Genomic DNA, 20,514 nt, shown 5'->3' with positions numbered 1-20,514 from the left:
TCCTCCCGCTCGGCGCTGCTAGTCGCGCCGCACCGCTCCGCCGGACCCGCCGCAGGGGCGCAGCGGCGCGCAGACACCGCGGCCAGCGGACGCAGGTACCGGCGCCTCCCGGGCGGGCGGGCGGGCGGCGGGGCCGGCGCGGATCGCCGCCGGCTGCCGCGGCGAACAAAGGGCGGCAGCTCCGCGCCCGGCGGAGCCGAACCGAACCGGGCCGGGCCGGGGGTGGCAGCAGCGTCCTCCCTTTGTCCGCGCCGCCTCGGGGTGCCCTCCGTTCCCTTCCCCCCTTCCATTTATTTATTTATTCATTCTTCTTCTTTCAAACCCCCTCCTCCCCAGCTGTCTCATTACCCCTGCGGGTTCTTTCTCCCCCAGCGGTTATTTTCATCATCCCCCCCCCCCCTCAGCTCCCCCCACCTTGCGTTAACTTTTTTTCCGCGATAACAGTTTGCAGCAATTACCCACTTGCTGGCGGCCCTCCAGCACATCCACGGAGCACGCTTCTCTCCCCGGCTATTTTTGCCTTTTTTTTTTTTTTTTTTTTCTCTTGCCTTCCCACCCCTCCCCGCTGTATTTTTTTTTCTGGCTGCCGTGGGCTAACCTCGAGTGAAGAGGCTGGTACAGGCAATGCTACATCTGATGCTAATGGGCCTACCAGGTGGGTTAATACCGCTGGCTGCTTCTTCCCTTTCTTTCCTCTCCCTCCCCCCGTCTTCCTTTTATTTTGTTCATCCTTGGCGTGCTGAAATCAAAGTTGTGATTGAGGCTTGAAAGAAAAAGGCAGGGACTGCACAGGGCAGGTTAACTGAGCTCAGCTTGGTGCGAGGGGGCGATAATTCTGGGTTCGTCTCAGGGTAACTTGGATCCAAAATTCACCCTCTCTGGCTTTAAGATAATGAATGCCCATCTCTGCCTGATATTGTAACAGGCGGCATGTGGGAGGACTCGCAAGGTTTCCATATAAGAACATGGGAGAATTTATTTCACACAGGCGAAGAAATGTGCCGAGTATGTGTTATTTATGAAAAGGAAGGCAAGCTGCCTTTTCTTTAGGGAGCTCCGAGGGTGGCAAAACTTTGTATTTAGAAATTGTAAAAGCTGGTTTCTGCTGTTTAATAAGAGCTACTTTTAAAGGAAAGCACTGATGAAAAAAAGTAGTGGGAGAGGATCCAGATAAACATGAAGAAATACAACCCCCCACGTATTCCAGCACACTTTGTGCCAAGGTGTAAAGATGGAGTTTTTTGGTTAGTTCCCATTTTTTTAACCGTATTGGGAAAGGCATTAAGAAAATGTGTCGAGAGGAGCTGGTTACGTTGATAGTGCTATTTTGGTAACTGCAGGGTTTTTTTTTATTGCTTGCATGTCAAAATGTTTCGAGTTTTGGACTAGCAAAAAAAGTGAGGCAGCCCCAATCGGGGGACATGTCATCGACTGTGTAATCCGGATGACAGTTGCTACTGGTTTAGATTTTATGGCTTTGGGTTTGAGGGTAAATCAGCCCATTAAAAGCTGCTGCTGTGGAATTTGGAGGGGAGAGGCTTTGGTGAAAACCCTGATGGTTTTTGACAGCCGGGTGTTTACCTCTGGGTCTGCATTTGGGCGAGCTGACTGCTTTTTGCCATTGCCCATCTTTGCTTGAGTATTACGGAAAGATTCCCCTAAAGGTTGTTGGGTTTTTTTTAAAGCAAAACATGTGAGCGGTGGAGGCAGCCAGCAGTGGGATGTGTCCCTCGCCCGGAGTAAGTGGAGGCTGAAGCCCCAGTGTGGCGGGAGGATGTCTTTGTTGCCCTGCTTAGACTGACACTGGAAACTTTATTTTTGGCACTTTCAGTGATAGCATCTTCGTGTTTCCTCTTCAACTGTCTCTTCTCTGCTTTGCATTTTTTTTTTTTTTTCCCCCTCTTCTCTTTATTTGCCTGCGTCTCACCTTCTCTCTTCCTTGCCCTTCCCACCTCTCACACGGTTTGGAGCCTGCACCCACTGGAGGGCGACAGACACCTTTCCCTCCCGCTGGGGTCCCAGCGCTGCCCCGCCGGGGGGGGGACGGGCCGCAGACCCCCAGCCTGCGGGCGGGCCCAGGGAGAAGAGCCTGCTTCTGGCTGTCATTTATTAACCCACTTCTTTTACTGTGCGGTGTTAGGGTTATTTTCTATCATACTGGGCAAAAAGCAGGAGATTGCAGATGGAGGTGATACTGTGATACTTGGAGGTACCGAGAAGGTGGTTGCATGCTTGGGGGTGCTAGATCAAAATCCTGGGGGGTTTTGTTGGTTTCTTTAGGGATATTGGTCTAGAATCCAGTAGAAATTTGGAATCCTTCAAATGCTACCAATTTTTATTTTATTTTCCTTTGCTGTAACCAATTTGGCATATTGCTCTTTGTTGGTAGTCCCTAATTTGTAGCTTTCGGGTCAGTTTCCTGGAGGTTTCTTAAATGTCAGAGGTGAAATGGGGGAGGTTGTGGCAGGAGGCTTCAGTCCATGTGAAATGCTGTATGAAAAGAGGTGCACCGTTGTCATGGAAAAATAGGGAGTCAGTTTAGATTGACTTACTCTTGCTGTACCTCCCATGCCTGAGCGCAGATCTGTTTGTAAAGCCTCGGGGAGGATCTTGTCTTACAGCTAATCATTGCAGATATTTCAATGAGTTTTCCTTAAATCGATACTCTGCCTAACCAAGACTGAGCTACATCTTAGTGGCTTCCAGCCAAGTCCTGTGGGCTAGGTGTTTCCAAAGAGACTCTCGGGCACAAGCCTCTCATCAGGCTGCCATGTTTCCCCTCAGTGATGCTCCCAGGATTTTCATCAATGCACTTTAGGACTCCCCAGCAAACCCTGATTATTTTAATTTTGCCCCATCTAGGTTTTTGAATGCCCCATAGTTTTTGCCCCAACGGGCAATGGAGCAACACTGCCCCAATGCCCCTATGGCAATGTTGCCAGTTCCACCAGTAAGGGCAGTCTCTACAGTGGTGCCTTGCCCAGGCTTTTAATCATGCTGGAAAACGTCTCTGAAAAGATTATGCTGATTTGTTTCTTTTAAATTTAACCATATTACAACACATAAAAATGGATGGGAAAGCCATGGGAGTTAAAGCCTTTTTCAAGTAATGCTTATTTGATTGGTCATACTAATAAATTGTAGATCATTGAAGAAGTGCAGCTTTGAATAGATTACCCAGTAGGATTAGTGCCTTCGACTTCTTCTCATCACTAACTTAATTTATGTGACCAGAATGGATCAGGGTTGTGTTTTTTAAAGTAATCCTGAGTCCAGTCCTCTAAGTGCTCTATACACAGAACTCACATATATTCGAATGCCACTCTGGGGGACTGCTTGCAGGCTCGGGTCCTTGGCATTTGGAAGAAAAGCATGAAGATGAAAATGCAGTCATTTAATATTTGTTGAATTTCTTCCATACATGTGTATTTACTTGAATCCTCAGCTGTTGTAGTGCCATGGGTTTAATTGATTTGTGCTAGCTGATTATCATCTCAAGGCATGTAAATCTAGGCAACACTCTTTAAATTGCCTACAGGGTAGCTAATATTGATGTAAGGTAATGTGGTAGAAATTAAGTGAAACTGCCACTCTTCGTTGTCCTTTTTTCCCCCAAAACTGCCATTGGAAGGGCTACTATACAGCCAGTCTGTGACTCTGAATTTGTGGCTGGTATCTTACAGCATCTTCTGTATTTATATCAGTCTCTCTCTTCTCTTTTTTTCCCCCACTGTGTCCAGATTTACACCAGCAAATAGTGCCGACCCCAAACTCTGCTCCAATAGCATCCACCAAACCCACCCGCTGGGTTGGTGGAAGGGGAGCGTGAATCAGATCCACATCCTGCCAGCGAGCTATGGTGGGAGGCAGTGAGGTGGGTGTCAGGGGGCCACAGGAGGGTGGCTGTTAAAACCCATGGGCTGTCGGGAACGCTCGTGCATTTTAGCAGTTACTGGGTTTCCTGTTGTGGTTCTCTGTCGCCCAGAATGGTCACAGCCTCAAAGAACGCCTTCGCTGCTGTGGCTGCCCAAGCTGGGTTTGAATGCAGTGGGTGCTTGGGCGCTGGCATGGTAAAATGATTCCACTGTGCCAAAACACAGCAGGAGTGCCCTGCTTTGGGGTGTGGGTAGGAGACAACCCCTACATCAAGCCAGAGGATTATCAGTGAGCTGGACTGTAGTTAAAAGTTCTTCCTTTTTTGCTTCAGATCACATGGCATTTGCATTTTATTTCACTGCTGCAGTGCAATTTCCTTGGTCTGGAGACAGATACAGTCAAATTTTCTGCTGTGTTTTACATAGGATGAAACAAGCGAGAAATGCTCTCCTGTTTTGGCATTGGTACTATGTTCAGTGTTGTGAGGTTCTTCAAATATAAGTTCATACTCATGAAATGCAGAAAACACTATACATGATAACATTGAATCATATTTGACTTATCTTGTGAGACCCATTTTTTTCCTTTAAAATATTTTTTTGCCTTTTCTTTTTCTCTGTTTTTTTTTCCCAAACAGGAAGCGAAAATCCATTCAAGAGAGACTCTTCTTCATGTAAGTGTTATTTATGCTTGTTTATGAAATCACAAAAGGGTTATAAATCTCATTAAAACATTCAAATACTGAACATTTACCATCTGTTTCTAGAAACCAAGTATAGAGCATGTAAAAATAGGCTGTAGTTTTACAGTAATAATGCTCAGCAACTGTTACCTTAAATCTATCTGTGCAGTTCTTCTGTGCATATCACTGCAGAATTTAGAAACCATTGCAAAGCACTTTGCAGACATTTAAGCAGGATGCCCATAAAGTTGGTGTGTAAATCCCAGAGGGATAGTGTTTAAAGTAGTTTGCCTGAAGCAGAGGAGACCCATGAGTGAGAGCTGATTTTAGCACCCCAGAATCCCTGATTTCCCAAACCCTGTGACAAGAGTCAGCTTCTCTGCCTTGGATCCTACAGAATCCAAGTTCTGCCTATAGAGCCTGTTTGCGTGCATGTGTACTAGTGTGTGCATGTATACGTGTGGGTAAGAGAGAGTGTGTATATGCGTATTTGGCCTTAAATGGCCTATAGGTATTTTAGGCCTTTTCTACAACCTCTGGTGATACCCATTAAAATAAGAGTAAATGCCACCAGCCGTTGGTGAATACTGTTGCAAATGTTTTGTGAAAGCATTTGGCTTCAGATCGACTGCTCGGTCTGGGTGAGCCCGGTACAGTATTCTTCATGGGACCAAGAAAGCTGCATGTCATAAAAATATAACAGGTTTTTCCCACACCATCTATCGACCTGGTTTGCTTGCAGATCTCAGATTTGAAAATTCCTCTGAGTAGCATAGGAAGCTCTGCTCTGGTATTTCTTCCTAGTAAATAAATCTGATTAAGTGTTTTAAATGGCTGCATAGATGAAGATTCTCATTGCCTTAATGCAAAATTAGCTTAGCAAGGAAAACAACTGCATTGTTCCCAATGCAGGGCCTGCTTTGCATAGCTTCCAAGCATGTACTGCATCCAGTGGCATGGCAAAGCCAGGAGCCCTCACCTCAGGCTGATTTCCCATAAGTCAACCTTGTTTTTTTTTTTTTTTTTCTTTTGGAAAATAACATATATCTTGGAATTGCAGCACTCCATTATGCTTGCGTAGCAACTGCTGGTTAATATGTAGCAAAACACCGTGTGGTAACAAATGTTTTTTTGCTATTGTTGAGCTGGAATGTTAGTTCAGCTTCTAGATAAAAGTGGCTTGCGCAAGGCGCCCCGGTAGACCATGATTTCTGTGGCTTGTATGGTAGTTCTGTAGGCAACCGTGTTCTGCTCTTCCTCTCCCCTCTGCTTCCCTTCATCTTCCACCGGAGCAAGGGGTGGGCTTAGGTGAGGGCAGGGGACTGGCAGCCCTCTGCATCCTGCAGGGCACCAGCGTGGGGTTGATACTAAGCCCATTGCTAGTCAAGCATCTGTTGAAAACACTCTTTATTCTGGTTGTCTTGCTAGCAGAAACCTTGTAAGACGCTTTATTTAATAGCTTTAAACCACAAGTGTTCTTTGGCTGGTTTTATGAATATCGTAAGACAATCTTTTAAAAAAGAAAAAAGAAAAAGGCAGTAGTAAGTGAAGGACACCCCACAAAGGATTAAAGAATCCTCCTTCCCTGCAGCTGGAATCCTAGCTGAGACTAGCTTAAGATTTTGTATCTTTGAGAAGGTACATCATAATTTTTAAAAGATAATGGAGGAGGAAGAAAAATATCTGGAAGGCTTTTGGTTATGACCATTTGTAACATTTGTAGCTGATTATTATTTCATTCTAGCGTAGGAAATTCAAACCTCTCGGAAAGCCTGTGAAGCCCATGCTTCCCAGAGATTTTAAATGGGAAATAGTGCAACGAAGCCACTTCTAAGGGTTGAAGCTCCCAAAGAGAGAAGAACCCAAACGGATGAACCCTGCAGCAGTGACTGTATGGTGTCTGGAAGCTGCAGAATAAGTGTGCAGCACAGATCCGGAGAGTTTTGTCTGGATATTTCAGTGTCACAAACAAGTAATTGGGAGCTTCCTAAGTCCAATACATATACTCCAAAATGAAGGAGTAATGAGAAGTTTGTGGTCCAGAGGCCATTTGCGGTGCAGCCTTCCATCACCTGCTGTGGCTTTTCAACAGCTAACGGCAAGCTTTGAGCATCAGAGCCTCTCTCTTCTGGTTCTGTGCATGAAATATTATGACTTTGACTCTATAACTCTATTTGTGCCTGTCTGTGCATTGGCTCCCCTTGGCTTCTTCAATTGTATGAGTTTCCAAAAGAGAGTTAAGCTCCAGGGACAGGAATAGCGAGGCTGTAGTGAAATGGCAGGGTGGTGAAGCATCCAGGACAGGGACCTCTCCCAGGCCCCAGTCAGAGGGGATTGTCTCCTGTGGCGGTGAATGCTTGGTGGGGATTAACCCCTCAGGACAGTGACTTGGACCGGTCACCATGACAGGAGGTGACCGCTTTGAGAAAGGTCTTTTTGTGACAGTAACCAGCCATATGTAGTTGTAATGATAAGAAAGGGACCGTCTTATTGTAGTCACTTTGCGACAAATACTACCACAATTCATTACTTTCCATCAGTGCCTCATCCTATGGAGGAATCACCACTGCCCATCTACATTGAGGAGGGGACAGAAGTCCCGATTGGTGAGTGCAGTTGGGATGGGATATGTTTAAGGGGGGGTATAACGGTACTCGGGTTTTATATTCCTCGCGTTTGTGTATACCCATTTGTCATTGAAAATTGTAAGGCCTGTTGCAAATGTTTGGGGATTTTTATTTTATTTTTCTTAATGGAGGTGTATTTTAGAGCTTCTGAGGATTGTTAAATACTGCTAGTGTCGATTTTCAGCTAATTATAAATCAAAGTACATAATTTATGCAGTGACATTGAAAGCTTCCATGAAGGATCTCTTTAACACAAGGCTGGGGAAGACCACAAGTATCACAAGAGGTAGTTCCCACTTCAGCCTTTGACCTCGGTGTTGAGCTACTCAGAATAATCTACTGGCTGGGTCAGCAGTTTTTGTCTACCTGACACTGTCCTGCCTGGCACCCAGCAGACTCGTGCCGCACACACCACTGAGTAGCCAGAAGAGAGTTAGAGAGGTTTGCCGTTACCTGCGGTGCATGTTGGAGTGCTGCACACCCCCATTTCTCAGCTCTGGTATGGATGCATTGTCTCTACGTGCATATAGAGGTTTGGGTGTTGGGTTATTTTTTTTTTTTTAAATAGAGGAGCAGTCTTTCAGATAAACCATAAAGGAAGAGATCAAGAGATCAATATGTTGGACTGTGGTGATCTCTTTGGGCTGTAGAAAGCTTTGACTGCAGCATTTCCCAGAGCCCCTTCCTTATTCTGTGTGTTCTCGGTTGCGTACAGTAAGTGTGCCTTGGCTACCACCTTGGGAATATGCCCGGTTGAGCAGATGTGTCTCTTCAAATAGCTTTTCCTTATTATATATCCTGAATTTTTCCATTCCTAAATTCAAGCAATTGCTTCTTGTCCTACTATCTTTTGAGCTAGATTAATTACCCTCCTCTACACAGAGTACCTTGAAGGTATTTATAGCTGGATCTCAGCCCAGGAGTCTTCTAATTTACAGACCGTATTAATTTAGCTCTCTTACTCTCTCCTTAGATCATTTTTACTGTACTTATTTGTATTTTCTTTAATTTTTCTATCTCCTTTCTAATCTGTGGAGACTTGAACAGCTCATACTATACCCGCTGTGGTTGTTTTGACATAGCATTATGCTTTAGATTTCCATACCATCCCTTCATATGTACACATCCAGAACTAGCTTAGCCTTTGACCCTTCTGCATCACTCGGTAGCGTCACACAGAGAAACTCTATTACTTGGCTGATCTTGCCTGTAATCACCTTTAAGTCTTTCTTTGATTCACGGCTTTGGAGCTTGCTGCTCTGTGGGCAATGTCACTGCTCTCCTGAGATGTAGGGCACTTCCTAGCCCTAAATCCCCATCCCATTGCATGGCACTTACTTATTTTACCCAGGAATGATTTATGCCTATATATTTATTTTAATGCCCTGGGATTTTATCATTTATGTAGAAGTCGTTACTGTTTTATCATATATAGAGCAAATAAGTACTTACAATTTTATGTTTTGATACCGGTTACAACTGTCTTCTGCACGTTACTCCAAACTCCTTTCCGATCTCCATCGTTCTTGTTTGCATACCTTCCCTAATTTTTCCTTCCTCTAGTTATAAGAGTTTATAATGTAAAAACTGTCATGTTTAGCCTTCTCCTTGTCTTCATTTTGTACCTTTCCTTGTTATACAAGTAGTATATTGTTACTATATCTCTTCTATGCATGGTACGATGTGGTCTTTCCCACAGCAGATCATCTTTTCCTCATCTCTCCTGGGGTTGTAGCCAGCTGAACGTCTGCTCGACATCAGTCCTCTCTTGTAGAGCCATTAAGGCTGAGTTCTGTCATGGTCCCTGGTATTTCATCTTGTCTTTCCCGTTGCACTGAGGAAACCTGCACTGCTGGGATGGTGGCACCTGCAACAAGAAAAATACTGTAAGGCTGATGAATCACAAAACTGACCAAACAAAAAAACCCACAATGCAACTATGAGTGAAAAGCTTTTTAGAGAATGTTTGTTCGGTGCTGCCATGAAGCAGGATTGTTGGATCAGGCTCTGAAATCCAGCAGCAGTAGCTGCGAAATGGCCAAACTGGGTTGTGGAGGGCATTGCATTTATTTACTTTAAGTTACTATCTGGACTTCCATACAGCAAGCTGTGGTTGAGGCGGAATGAGTGGATAAGGTAAATGATGCAGAGATGAGAGCAAACCACAAGCTCCAAGTTTGGTATTTGAATGCCTGACATGGGTCAGGGCTTTTATAATAGTTGGATGCAGTATAAATCACCAAGCTAAGAAGCCAGCTGCAAAATTCTGATCTGGGTCTCAGTTTTGGTCCTACTTTGCATTGAGTTTATCAGCGTGATCCAGATCCAGGGTGCCTATTTGCACCTGTATGGACCAGAATAGGAATAAAAAGTCCTCTCTGAGTTTAGGTTGGAGACGAATAACACACAGTGCAGTTGTTAAAACAATTCAGCACAACCGTCATTTACTTTTAAAAGGTTGTTTGGAGAACGTAGATTATTTCCTCATCTAAAACACATTTTGGATAGTGTATGGAGCGCATACTGTTCTGGCCCCAGCCTGACTGGTGATGATAGATCGCTTTGTAGCTTCTGTATTTATTTAAAAAAATAGAGAAATCAGTTTTTTCAGAGTCTAAATTTAACGACACTAATTATTTCAAGCAATTTAAAAAGGAACATAAATTTCACTTGTTTATTACAGCTGATTCATGAAAACAGCAGCTACAAATAATACCCTGTAATGAAAAGCTAGCTAACACTGTCATGAATTAACCAACAAGAGAACGAGGGATCTGGACAAAGGCAGCTTTTCCTTCTCTGGAGGGAGAGTCTTTGCATTGAGGAGAAGATGGTTATTACCTAATCGCTAATGGTAATCGGTTATTACCTATTACCAGAATAACAGTAGAAGAGCGCAGGTCAGACCCTGGCAGTCTTGGTTCAGGCATAATTTCACCTGTCTTCCACACAATTAAACAGCTCAGGAGATTCAATGTGAGGAAATAGGCAGAGCAGGTCATTATTTACCGTTGCCGTTCATGCCAAGGTCATGGCCATGTTCCCCAATCACCATTTGGAACCCGTTGGGTTAAGCACTGAGGAAAACATCTGAGGCCACACAGTCCAAACTTACATTTTATAAAGCAAAATCCCAGGAGCAAAATATTTGTATTGGCAATCATAGTATTTGGCCCATACAAAACACCGCTGAGGGAATAATTGCCTCTTTGGGGATCAGGGAGCAGTAGAGCTGTAGGCTGAGATGTTTGTTTATGTATTTCCTTCCAAGTCACATCTTGAGATGCTAGTGTTGTTTAATACCTGTGAAATTAGCTGCAAAGACATACAAATTCAGGATCTAATTCTCAACTAACTGATTCATTCCAGCGTAGCTTTGTGGATTCCAGTAGCATTGCTATTGCTTTATCGTTGTGTAAACAGCATCAGAGTCAGACCCCCTTTTTCAGGAATGAGTCCTGCTGACCTTGAAACCTGTGGCGCTTCTGCTATAGCTCCGAGTCCCTACGTGGGCAAAATCCCAGTGGTCCACTTCTGTCCTACTGATCCACTTTTGCTAATGAATAGCACTGGCTTCAGTGGACTTGTGTCAAATGTATACAAGCGTTAGGTAGACCTTGCCTATATAGAACCTCTTGCCCCATTATATCATCTCGGTATGACGGAAAGCTTCATTAGCACTCTGAAGCCATATTCTCTTGGTGGTACTCACAAGTCATGGTGTAGACCGGGCTCATTTTAGTAATCTTGATTACAGGAGAAGAATTTTCTTGTAGTTGCACATAGTGTCTTCTGCCACTGCTTGATCTCTGCTTTTAAGACATCTCTGAGGTCTTATTAATGATAAAAAATGGATTTCCAGTCTACCGCGGCCCTTGGGCAGACTCACTGAAAGACAGATGCTTTGTTATGTTTTTTTGTCTCCTTTGCTAAGAGAGTTAGAGCTGTTTGTTAAGCAGGATAACTGTAGGAAGGGCACCTTTCCCAGGCAGGGGGAGTATTCAGCACCTTACGGAGAGCTGGCTCTGTGTCTCTGTAGGAGGTTGCCTTCCCTCGTAAGACAAGAGAACCATTTCTGTCGTATGTGCTTCAGGGTTTGCTCTTCCATGGGGTGCTGGCACACGGAAAGCTTGATTTTTGCCAGGTACCGAGTGCCTTCTGCAAGGCATTGAGTGCCCTCCTATCCTTTGCAGCCAAAAAGGAGTTGATTGCTCTTGGCATCAGGCAAATCTGGACCCAGAAGACCACAGGTAGTATTTACCAATTATTTATGTGCTTTCGCATGCCAGAGGCTGTCTGAATTGATTTCCCCAGCATACAAGAGATTTCAGGCATTAATGACACTTGCCTGCCACTAAAAACATTATTTTATTTTTTAAAAAATAATAATAATACAATAATAAGCATGACATTTATTGCATTGCTGTGGGGAAATTAAAAACCCCCCAAATTAACTACAGTGCAAGTGACTATTAGCTCTTTAGAGCTATTGCAAATGTGTGAGTGGTATACCCTGAATGAGCACCATATGCCAATTTATTGTGGCACAGTGAGTCACAGGACGCGTTGTGGAAAGCAGTAATTGCTTGGCATGAATTGTAACATTCAACAGGGTTTTTGTTTGGTTTTCTTAAAGGAATATGTTTTTACTCTGACAATAAAATGAGTGTCATCTGATATGCTGCCACCAGGGACTGTTGCTTACTTTGTACTTAACCTGGAGCTTACCCATTTGTCACTCACCGCACACACCCTCTGTATCTTTTACTTTCCAACTGCTTGTGTTGTATGCGAGCACAACATGAAGATTGAGCCTTCCATTTGGTATTGTCTTGTCATTTTGTGCTAATCCTCCTCTCCCTTTTCCTCCTCATCTTCATTCTTTGTCCGATAGGGAAGTTCAGATTGGTTATAAGGAAAAAATGTTCACCCTGAGAGGACTGAAGCAGTGGCATGGGTGGCACAGAGATTGTACAGTCTCCACTGCTGGAGGTTTTCAGAGATTGACCAGATAAGACCATCAGCAACCCAGTCTGATGTTGGCCCTTCTTTGAGCAAGAGGCTGGGCTACGTGACCGCTGGAAGTCCCTTCTAAACTAAATTATTTTATGGTTCTGATTCAGCCATGGTGCTGTATGTGTCATTAACTCCTCACTCCCTGTTGGAGTCACTCTCATTCACACCAACATAGAACAGGAGTGACCTCCTGAAGATCAATGAAGTTAGTGGTTTGACTCATGTGGGCTAAAATCAAGATGTAAATGGTAACTTCAGATGAGATAGTAGGTGAAATTTGGGTATCATTGAAATTAATTAGAATTTTTACCAGGATTTCACTTGAGATCCCTTCAAATCTTCATTAAGTGCCAATTGAAGTTATCAGTTGAAGAGTTTGATGCATAATTATATCAGGACAATAAATATTTAAAAAGTAAAGATCACCTCTTTTCCCTTTTGGTTACAAATCCCATTCTCTAGCAGCTGTGAAGAGAGCTTTGGGGTATTTAGGATTTAGCGAGTCACCAACTGCCCAGGCTCTGCCTTTACGTGCTGGTTTCCTCATGCGGCTGTAACCACGTGAGGGAGTTAACGCTGCACAGAGCATCTGCTCCTCAGCTAAACGCCTTCCCAGCCCTGCAGCTGTCTGCCAAAGAGCTTCGGACGTGCAGAGGGGCATCTGCGAGCTCTACAGGGTAGTGAATTTTCATGGGTTGGCCTATATGCGGCAGCCAAAAAACGCCTTTTGTCAGAATAACCTTATTTTAATTGTGCTGAAAGAAAGCAAAACCAGACTCAGATTCACCATATCAGTCTAGGGAATTTTCTATGATGATCTAGGTATTATAGGGAGAAAAAAAAAAAGAAGAAACTCCCACTTGGTAGGAAGAAGAATTACGGGAATTGTTTTATAGGGTTGCTCTATCAAGTCTGCCAGATAAGGTGATGTTTCTCCATATTCTCCTTTATCAGCAAGAAGTATATTGCTTATACAAACACCTCATTTCCCATCAGGGTCTGTCAAAAGTAAAATTTACAAATGGGGCTACCGTAGTGGATTGAGGAAAGACTAAATATGAGCAACCAAAAGCCATTTTTGTCCCGTTATACAAGACAGGATTCTAAAATCAAGATTTAACAGGATAGACTTGCTTTCATATACTTTTTGTAGTGATTGCTGCCCTCCCTTTTTTGTAACCACATCAATTCTCTCTCCTCAAATAGATCCTTCCTAAATGATGCAGAGGGTTGCTCTTTCAAGGGAATATGGTAGCAAAGATACTGTTGCTTAGTAGGGTTGAAAGTCCCTTCTCCTCCACTCTTCCTGCAGTACACAAGCCATAAATTACAAGTCAAATTTAATAGGATATTAGTCACATGGCAAATTTAAAGTGATATATCTGACTTTGAGTCACCTGGGTTTCTACTTCTGCAAAACTACCAAAAGATCATGTAGCTCTTGTATTGCATGTCACCTCCTTACAAAAATCCAGACAAGTAAGGAAGTTCTCTTGCTTTCTACCATTAGTTTACATATGGAGTGTTTTTATGGCTATCTCGGCTGTTTGTCACGTACCCATCATTTATGGTGGAACTGCAAACAGTTTCCCACCTGTCTGTACTTAGCTTTTGCACAGGAAAAAAATTCCATGAAAAACAGTTGTAGTCATGATGAAAACAGCTTTGGATATTAAAGGTTAATGTGCCACGTTGGTATCTAGTGTAAGCATGTTCACTTAGATAAAATTGCACTAAGAAAGAATTTGTCCTGAACTGTTCAGCTTTATGAACTATGTCTCTGAACTGGTCAACAGGAGTAGGTTAAGTTTACAGTAGTCAAGCTAGGGCTATAAAAGCAACCTGCAATGAAAACCATCAGCTGGTGTTTGTTTGAAAAGATAAGAGATGGGGAAAAATACTCAGGCTGTTGATAGATTGTCATGCTGTATTGGGATGCTCACCTGCAAAAGCCAACGGAAAAGCAAGTACCTGTAGCCTGCAGGATTGATACTGGTATAAAAGCAGGGCTGCAGGTACTTGTTTCTTGTATTGGAGTCAGCCTTGCTCTTAGGAAATTCCCTTTGGAGGCAGAAATTCCAGGGTGAATTCAGTGGGGCTTTTGTCCAAGTAATGTGTGGGATCAGGGCTTTGTTTGTGCTTGGTGTGTGCTCTGCACTTTGCAGACCATGGTATGCAGAAGTGGTTTATATGTTAGTTTCCTTGGAGAAGTGAAGTATTTGTTCTGGTGCTATTTGGTTTTCATATCTCTTGACATAAAAATGAGTGTGGCTTTCTGTATAGGAAAGCTGATGTCAGAGATCTGTGGCCAAAGTGAACTGAAAATACACCTCTGATAGGGAATCAGCCTGAATCACGTGACATTTAAAAGCATATAGATTTAGTGGTCAATACCAAAGGTTTTACTTCCAACTCAGACCTTCAAAACAGATGGGTAGTGATCAAATAATGCCCATTGAGAGGCCTGTAGGACATAGCGGTATTCCTTCTGAAATGCCCCTTCCAGGAGCAGGGTGAGTGGCTCCAGCCGGCCATGGAAGCTCAAGGGACAGAGCTGCAGCGGGAGACTGAGCCAAGGCTGTTCTGGGTTTGAACAAAACAGGCCAGTGTCCAGCCGTGCAAGCCAGCACCTGGCACCAGCTGCATGAAAGCAAATAAATACTATAGTGTCTACACAGCTTCGCTTTTTTGTGTGTGTATGTGTGAAAGTCTACATTTCACCGACCTGTTTTGCAAAGTTGCGCTCTCTGTGAGCTTGTTCATCAGCTTCGCCACTTCTTCTTTTAGCATCTCCTCTGCAGAACCCCCCGTGCTCTATTTTGCTCTGCCATATCAGTAGTTTCAATTTCATTTCCTGTGTGAAACTTCATATGCTTAAAGTTTCTGTTCCTTTTTTTTTTTTTTTTTCTTGAAGGGAAGAAAACAACAACAGTAAATTGAATCTCAGGGTGCTTAGGAAATCTCTGATGGCTGAAGGCTTGGGAGCAGTGGTGCCTGGCCAAGCACCATAGTCCCCTGCGTACCGTGGGGCAGTACTGGGGGTTGTTCTTCCACCTGAGCTCCACATCTTAAAAGTCTAAACTCATTTCCATCACTGATTCGTATTTTCACTGATAATTACTGGCAGCATAAAGGAGAAGTCAAGACTGAAATCAAAAGTAGCTCACCCTTACCATTAAGTTTTAGAGCTCATGGCTCTGACCTCAGGGCTTTGTAACCTTCTCAAGGTTTATAGCCCTGTAATGAGGCTAACCCTGCTGATCGCGTGCGTGTAATAGCTGTTTTCCTGGTACAAGCTGGCTGGCCGTTTTCCACTCACGGTGCTGTGTTGCACAACTCTTCCTTCCATTAATGTATTCTAGAAAAAAAAGCTCAGGTGTTAGTGCAGTTGGGGCACGGGAACAAAGAAGAAGAAAGAGGATTGTTCTCCTCCACTAATTGTGCTGGGATCTAGATTTGTGGGAATAAGGTGCTGTGTGACATGTTTAAACAGCTGCCACAGGTGGGATAGAAACCTGTCCTCAGTTATTGTTTAAATTAAGATGAATGGATAGAAGCAACAAAAACACAACTCCAGCTTTGTGTGGAGGCGGCCAAGGCAGGTATGGCAACAGCCTCTTTACAAAGCTGATCAAAGTCATTAGCGTGTATGGAAAACTCCACTTGTTTTTCCAGAAACATGTAATCTTACACATATAGCTGGTTTTTACCTAGTTGCAAAACATGCTGAAAGAGTACAGTGATCTTCAATTAAGAGAAAGCCCTGAACACAAGCATTGGTAAATTCAGTAAATTTAAGCTTACATTTAGAATTAGTTGAAAAAACAGGTGAGGGGGGAACGATTTATCCCCAAGAAAAAATTGCTTTGAAATAATGAATTCATACATTTTATTGCACATTTGCTTCACTAAATGGCTACTTTATTATTTCTCTTCCCTGCACTGGGGCACTGCTCAGTTATCGTAGCAGAGATTGCTGTGTGACACTAGTGTGCATTGTAAGTGCCTTGCAGATCCGTCACGTAGAATCAATATGTTATTAATCACATGCAAAAAATTCAATAAGCACAGTGCACACCACTGACTATTCAAGTTCATAAGCTTCGTGGGATTTAAAGTTTTTGCTTTTTTTTTGTAGCAGGATAAGGGACATCCCTCAGATTTTGTTGTGGTTTATTTGTGGCAGCAGAACTAGTTTAATTGACGCCTAGATGTAGTAGAGAATTGCAGTCTACTCAACAGCAGACCTTCAGAATCAAAAATAAAATATGAAAACGCTTGTTCCTTTAGTCAAAAGTTGTACAGCTGCAGGGTATGAGGTGGTTGAAGATGTGCGCAGCTTGTTGAATATTCTTTGGCAATGCCCATCTCGCTTGGAAAGCTGTCACCTTGCCACACCACTTGGATATACGTTAAGGGCCCTCTCTTAAAGACAAGGGCCTCGAGAGGTGGTGTCACCCAGTGAATTAATATTTTTTCACAGTAGGAGAGCTGCTAGAGCGGAGGGAGCATGCAGGGAAGGCAGCAGGGAGCTGGTGCTTCTTTCCAGCCTATTGACAGTCAGGAGACTGTTAGCTGGCACACCCGGAGGCATTAAATTAGGTCAGCAGTTGGCTTCACGTGAACAAAACCAAGTGTTAACTGGATGTTTTCCCACACGTAATTACCAGTACGGTGTACTAGGGATGAGCAGTTTCCCTTCGTTCTCCTTGCCTCTGCTGACCCTTGCTTTCACGCTCTCCTTCCCTGTGGTCTCCTCCTGTCGCCCTTGGGCTTTCTTCTTTGAGGAGGGGACAGAGCAGGAGGGCTACAGCTCTCTGGTGCAGGACCCTTGGTTTCTCACTGGGATTCAGGAGACAGTGTGCCAGTTCTCTGCTTCAATGCATCCCACGCTTTTCCTCTGAGGCTGGGAAGCATCACCTTCGCTTCAGCCCCTGTGTTTAGGGTTAAGGTCATGTTCCCTCTGAAACCCATTGGGATTTGTGGATATTTTTTCTCCTCCTTTCCACCCCAGACAACGGGAAGGGAGTTTTTAATTTCCTCCTGTTCTGGGTTTAGCTCTAACAGCTTTGTTCTTTCATATAAATAAGTAGAACAAAATGAGCATCTAGAGTATTATGTGACTGCAGATTTTCTGCTGCTGAAATCTGAGCAAAGATGGAGGATTTTTTAACAGCTTTGCGCTGTGACACAGTACCTATTTGAAGCACTTCATGAGCATGAATGGAAACACCAGCAAGAAAAACGTATGTGGGGGAAAAAAAAAGATACCTTTTGTCCAGACCACAACTGATGAAAAAGAAATTGCATTAAGCCCTGGGCTTTTCTTTCAGAATAGACTTCAGCTTTATAAAGGAGTGCGTTTTGCTCCTAGAAAATTTTTAGTAGCAGATTTTCCAGTCAATCTTAGAAGACTGGAAAAAAGTGTCATAGTGAAAGAAAAGGAAGCAATGAAGAAATGAGAAGAGAGATGTCAAAAGTTGGAGCGAAAACTGAGAAAGAAAAAAACGGACAAATGGATAGATGTTTAAATAAATACCCATAGCCAGAGAAAAGTAATCAGAAAAAGAGGAGTCTATTGAAGACAAAGAGAATAGTGAAATGTAGTTCAGGGAATTTTTAGAGGCATTTTTAAGAAGAAGAGAGGCAATGTTTGCAATAAAGGGAGCAGTATTATTTTCCAGAAAATCTAGGTATCTTGTTCAATGAAGCAGAAAGAACTTGGATATGAGTTAAGAATGATAAATGGAGTCAGGTGCTCTTTGGATACTGGTGTGGCCCAAGGGCTGCCAAAGATAAAGGCTTTTTTCTTCTGCAGATCAGAAAGACTTGCACTAAAGCCATAAGTTTGATCAGGGGGCTGTTTCTTTTAATCATGTATTGATTGGCTTAACCACACTGCTCCAGGAGGGAGGGAAAGCTGTCAACATCAAGAATTACAGCTTTCAAAGTTCCAAGTAATCCTAGGAAATGAGCCAAACATAATAAATGCAGTTTTATTCGGGACCTGATCCTACTACTGTTGAAATCAATAGCAGCTTTTCCATTGCTCTCAATGAGAGTGGAAGCTGCTTATTTGAAGAGCAGCTCTGATCCAGCAATCAGGGCAGCTAATTTTGAAATATTCATGAGTATGAATATAAAATAATTATTAAAAAAAGAACCAACCCACAAATAGTTTGACAGATATAGAAAATCTATTTTTTAAGGGAGGTTGACTTTGATTTCCAAGCTATGAAAGAAAAAAATGGCAGAAAAATAAGAGAGATGCCAATAAATAAAGAAGCAGTGCGCTTCCGTAGGGTTAGAAAAATTAATTATAATGTGATAAACAGATGTCTTTCAAAAGCCATTGAGACAGAAGAGGAGGAGAGAGCACTGAGAAGCTCAAGACATACAGTCTGCACAGGCTGAACTTAGTAGAAAAGGGTCCTTGAAAGCAAAAGCAGTGGTGGTACACATCACACTGCAAAAATAGTCCATAAAATCAGCAGTGCAGCCATACAGTCATTCCTCAGGCAGCATTCCCATCAAGGTCAGAGACACTCTGAGTATGTATTTTGCTTTTAGTTTTCTAAAGGAAGAAGGAGCTAGAAAACAAATGTCCATTTGCTATTCTAGTCACCAATTCAGTATGTTGAATCCCTATTCAAAGTTTACATGTGTTGACCAAAAAAGAAGTAGCTCCTTTGCTGTGGTTTCTGATCCTCAGACAAGACAGGGCATGCATTTTATTTTAGCATGCATAAATATTTATAGATAAATATCTGTGTGTACAGGCAGACTTTGATTTTTTCTTGTTTCCATCAGCATTTGGAAAACCATTATTTTGAAGACTTGTACTAAGTGAGGTAGCATCTGTGATGAATTTGTTCTCAGGGCTCCTCCTGGAAAGTGTTACCCTGCATTGGTCACCTGTCTCTGGCTATAAGAAGCTTGGAGCGGATCATTACTGTAATCCCAAAGCAGAAATTGAACAGTGTATTTTCAGATGTGTAATCCATGGGTTGTCTGTCAAAAAAAGTCAGTGGTTCAGCAGTAATGTGAGTTGTGTGAGTTCTGACAACCCGCAGCTCCTGTCCGCCCTGGTGGCCTTCCACCATCTGCATCTCTCATCGTCTGATCCCTCTGCCCAGTGCCTCCACCTTCCCCTAGTCCTCATGTTATGAAGGATTACATTTCAATGCCAGTATTTTTTAAAGGGTATGGGTTATTTGAGGTGCAGGCTGTACGTGCAAAGATATGATAGCTGTAGCACAGTAGATGGCCCGAGACGGGTTGGCCGCGAAAGCTCTCTGCTTCTGGCTAAGCTTTTGGTATTTTCAGCTGTGCACCAAAGACACAGCGGGGGCAGCAGGAGAGCTTGGGTTATCGAAGAGGTATTCCACAAAGGGAAATTTGTGCACCAGAGGGGGTGCACGGAGGCAACATTCTCCTGCAGAGGCAGAGGAGCCCTTGAGGTGCTCCTGGCCCTGCCAGGCCTCAGATGCTTGAGAAGCACAAAGCGCCCCTGTTTGCTCCCTTGTTCTGTTTTTCCACATTTTACCATCAAATCGATTTGGCAATTGATAACTTCATCCTCAGGTAATCAGGGTTTGTACCAGTGTACGTGAGAGCAGATCCTGAGCCTGGCCCAGTCTGGGTCCTTTCTCCCCTTGCTTTCAGATCAGGCTCTAGCTGCTTGGCTGGACTCGGCCTAGTAGCGCACTGTAAATGGCAAGCTTGACTGCTGCTTTTTATTTATCTGTATTATGTTCATCAGATGAAGCCAGAGCTTCCCAAGGCCACCCGAAGCTTCCTGGAGGGGGTACTCTCACAGGGAGATGTGGCTCCTGGAAGGCAGACGTGTGTCTCTGGGAGGCAGACATATGCCACAGACTTGGATCGCTCCTTTTGGACGCTGTGGTTATAAGAGCATTTTCGTACAATATATTTCCTTGGGGGAATCAGATGGACTTAGATCTCGGATACCATCCCCACTAAGTGATACAGTAAAAATAACCTATTATTCTCTGGTTCTGACCTGGGCGGTGACAACATATTGTTTCAGCATCTCTGTCAGACTATTTCCCTTAAGAGCCATTTTAACCTCACCCAGTGGGACATAACTAAAGGAAACGAAACTCCAACCCCATTAAGGAAAAAGACAATGCCTTTCACTAAACAAACTTGATTTTCTTGGCTTTTCTTCGCCAAGGAGAATCGCCCGTACCCCCCACCCTTGCAGCCTTTGTAGACAGTTCCTGTAATTGGGAATGGCTGGGTGGACACCAATGGTTGGCAGCAAAGGGGGATAAATCCGACATCCCTTGA

The 20,514-nt window shown here is 43.5% G+C and overlaps 1 protein-coding gene across 2 annotated transcripts in view; it reads left to right on the top strand.

The window, feature by feature from the left end:
• Nucleotides 1–624: 624 nt before the first annotated feature.
• SLC6A6 (solute carrier family 6 member 6) overlaps nucleotides 625–20,514 on the top strand; it is a 52,512-nt gene continuing 32,622 nt past the window's right edge. The window contains exons 1-4 of one of the 2 annotated variants that reach the window (XM_074151884.1): nucleotides 625–655; nucleotides 4,514–4,549; nucleotides 7,099–7,164; nucleotides 11,379–11,435. In XM_074151884.1, the coding sequence (XP_074007985.1) occupies nucleotides 625–655; nucleotides 4,514–4,549; nucleotides 7,099–7,164; nucleotides 11,379–11,435 (190 nt within the window). Of the gene's footprint in view, nucleotides 656–4,513; nucleotides 4,550–7,098; nucleotides 7,169–11,337; nucleotides 11,436–20,514 lie in introns of those variants that run through there. The other variant, XM_074151885.1, reaches the window with a different exon arrangement.

The sequence above is a fragment of the Numenius arquata genome, chromosome 8 (genome assembly GCF_964106895.1).
Source record: "Numenius arquata chromosome 8, bNumArq3.hap1.1, whole genome shotgun sequence".
Lineage (NCBI taxonomy): Eukaryota > Metazoa > Chordata > Aves > Charadriiformes > Scolopacidae > Numenius > Numenius arquata.
This window is presented reverse-complemented; position numbering and strand designations above follow the sequence as displayed.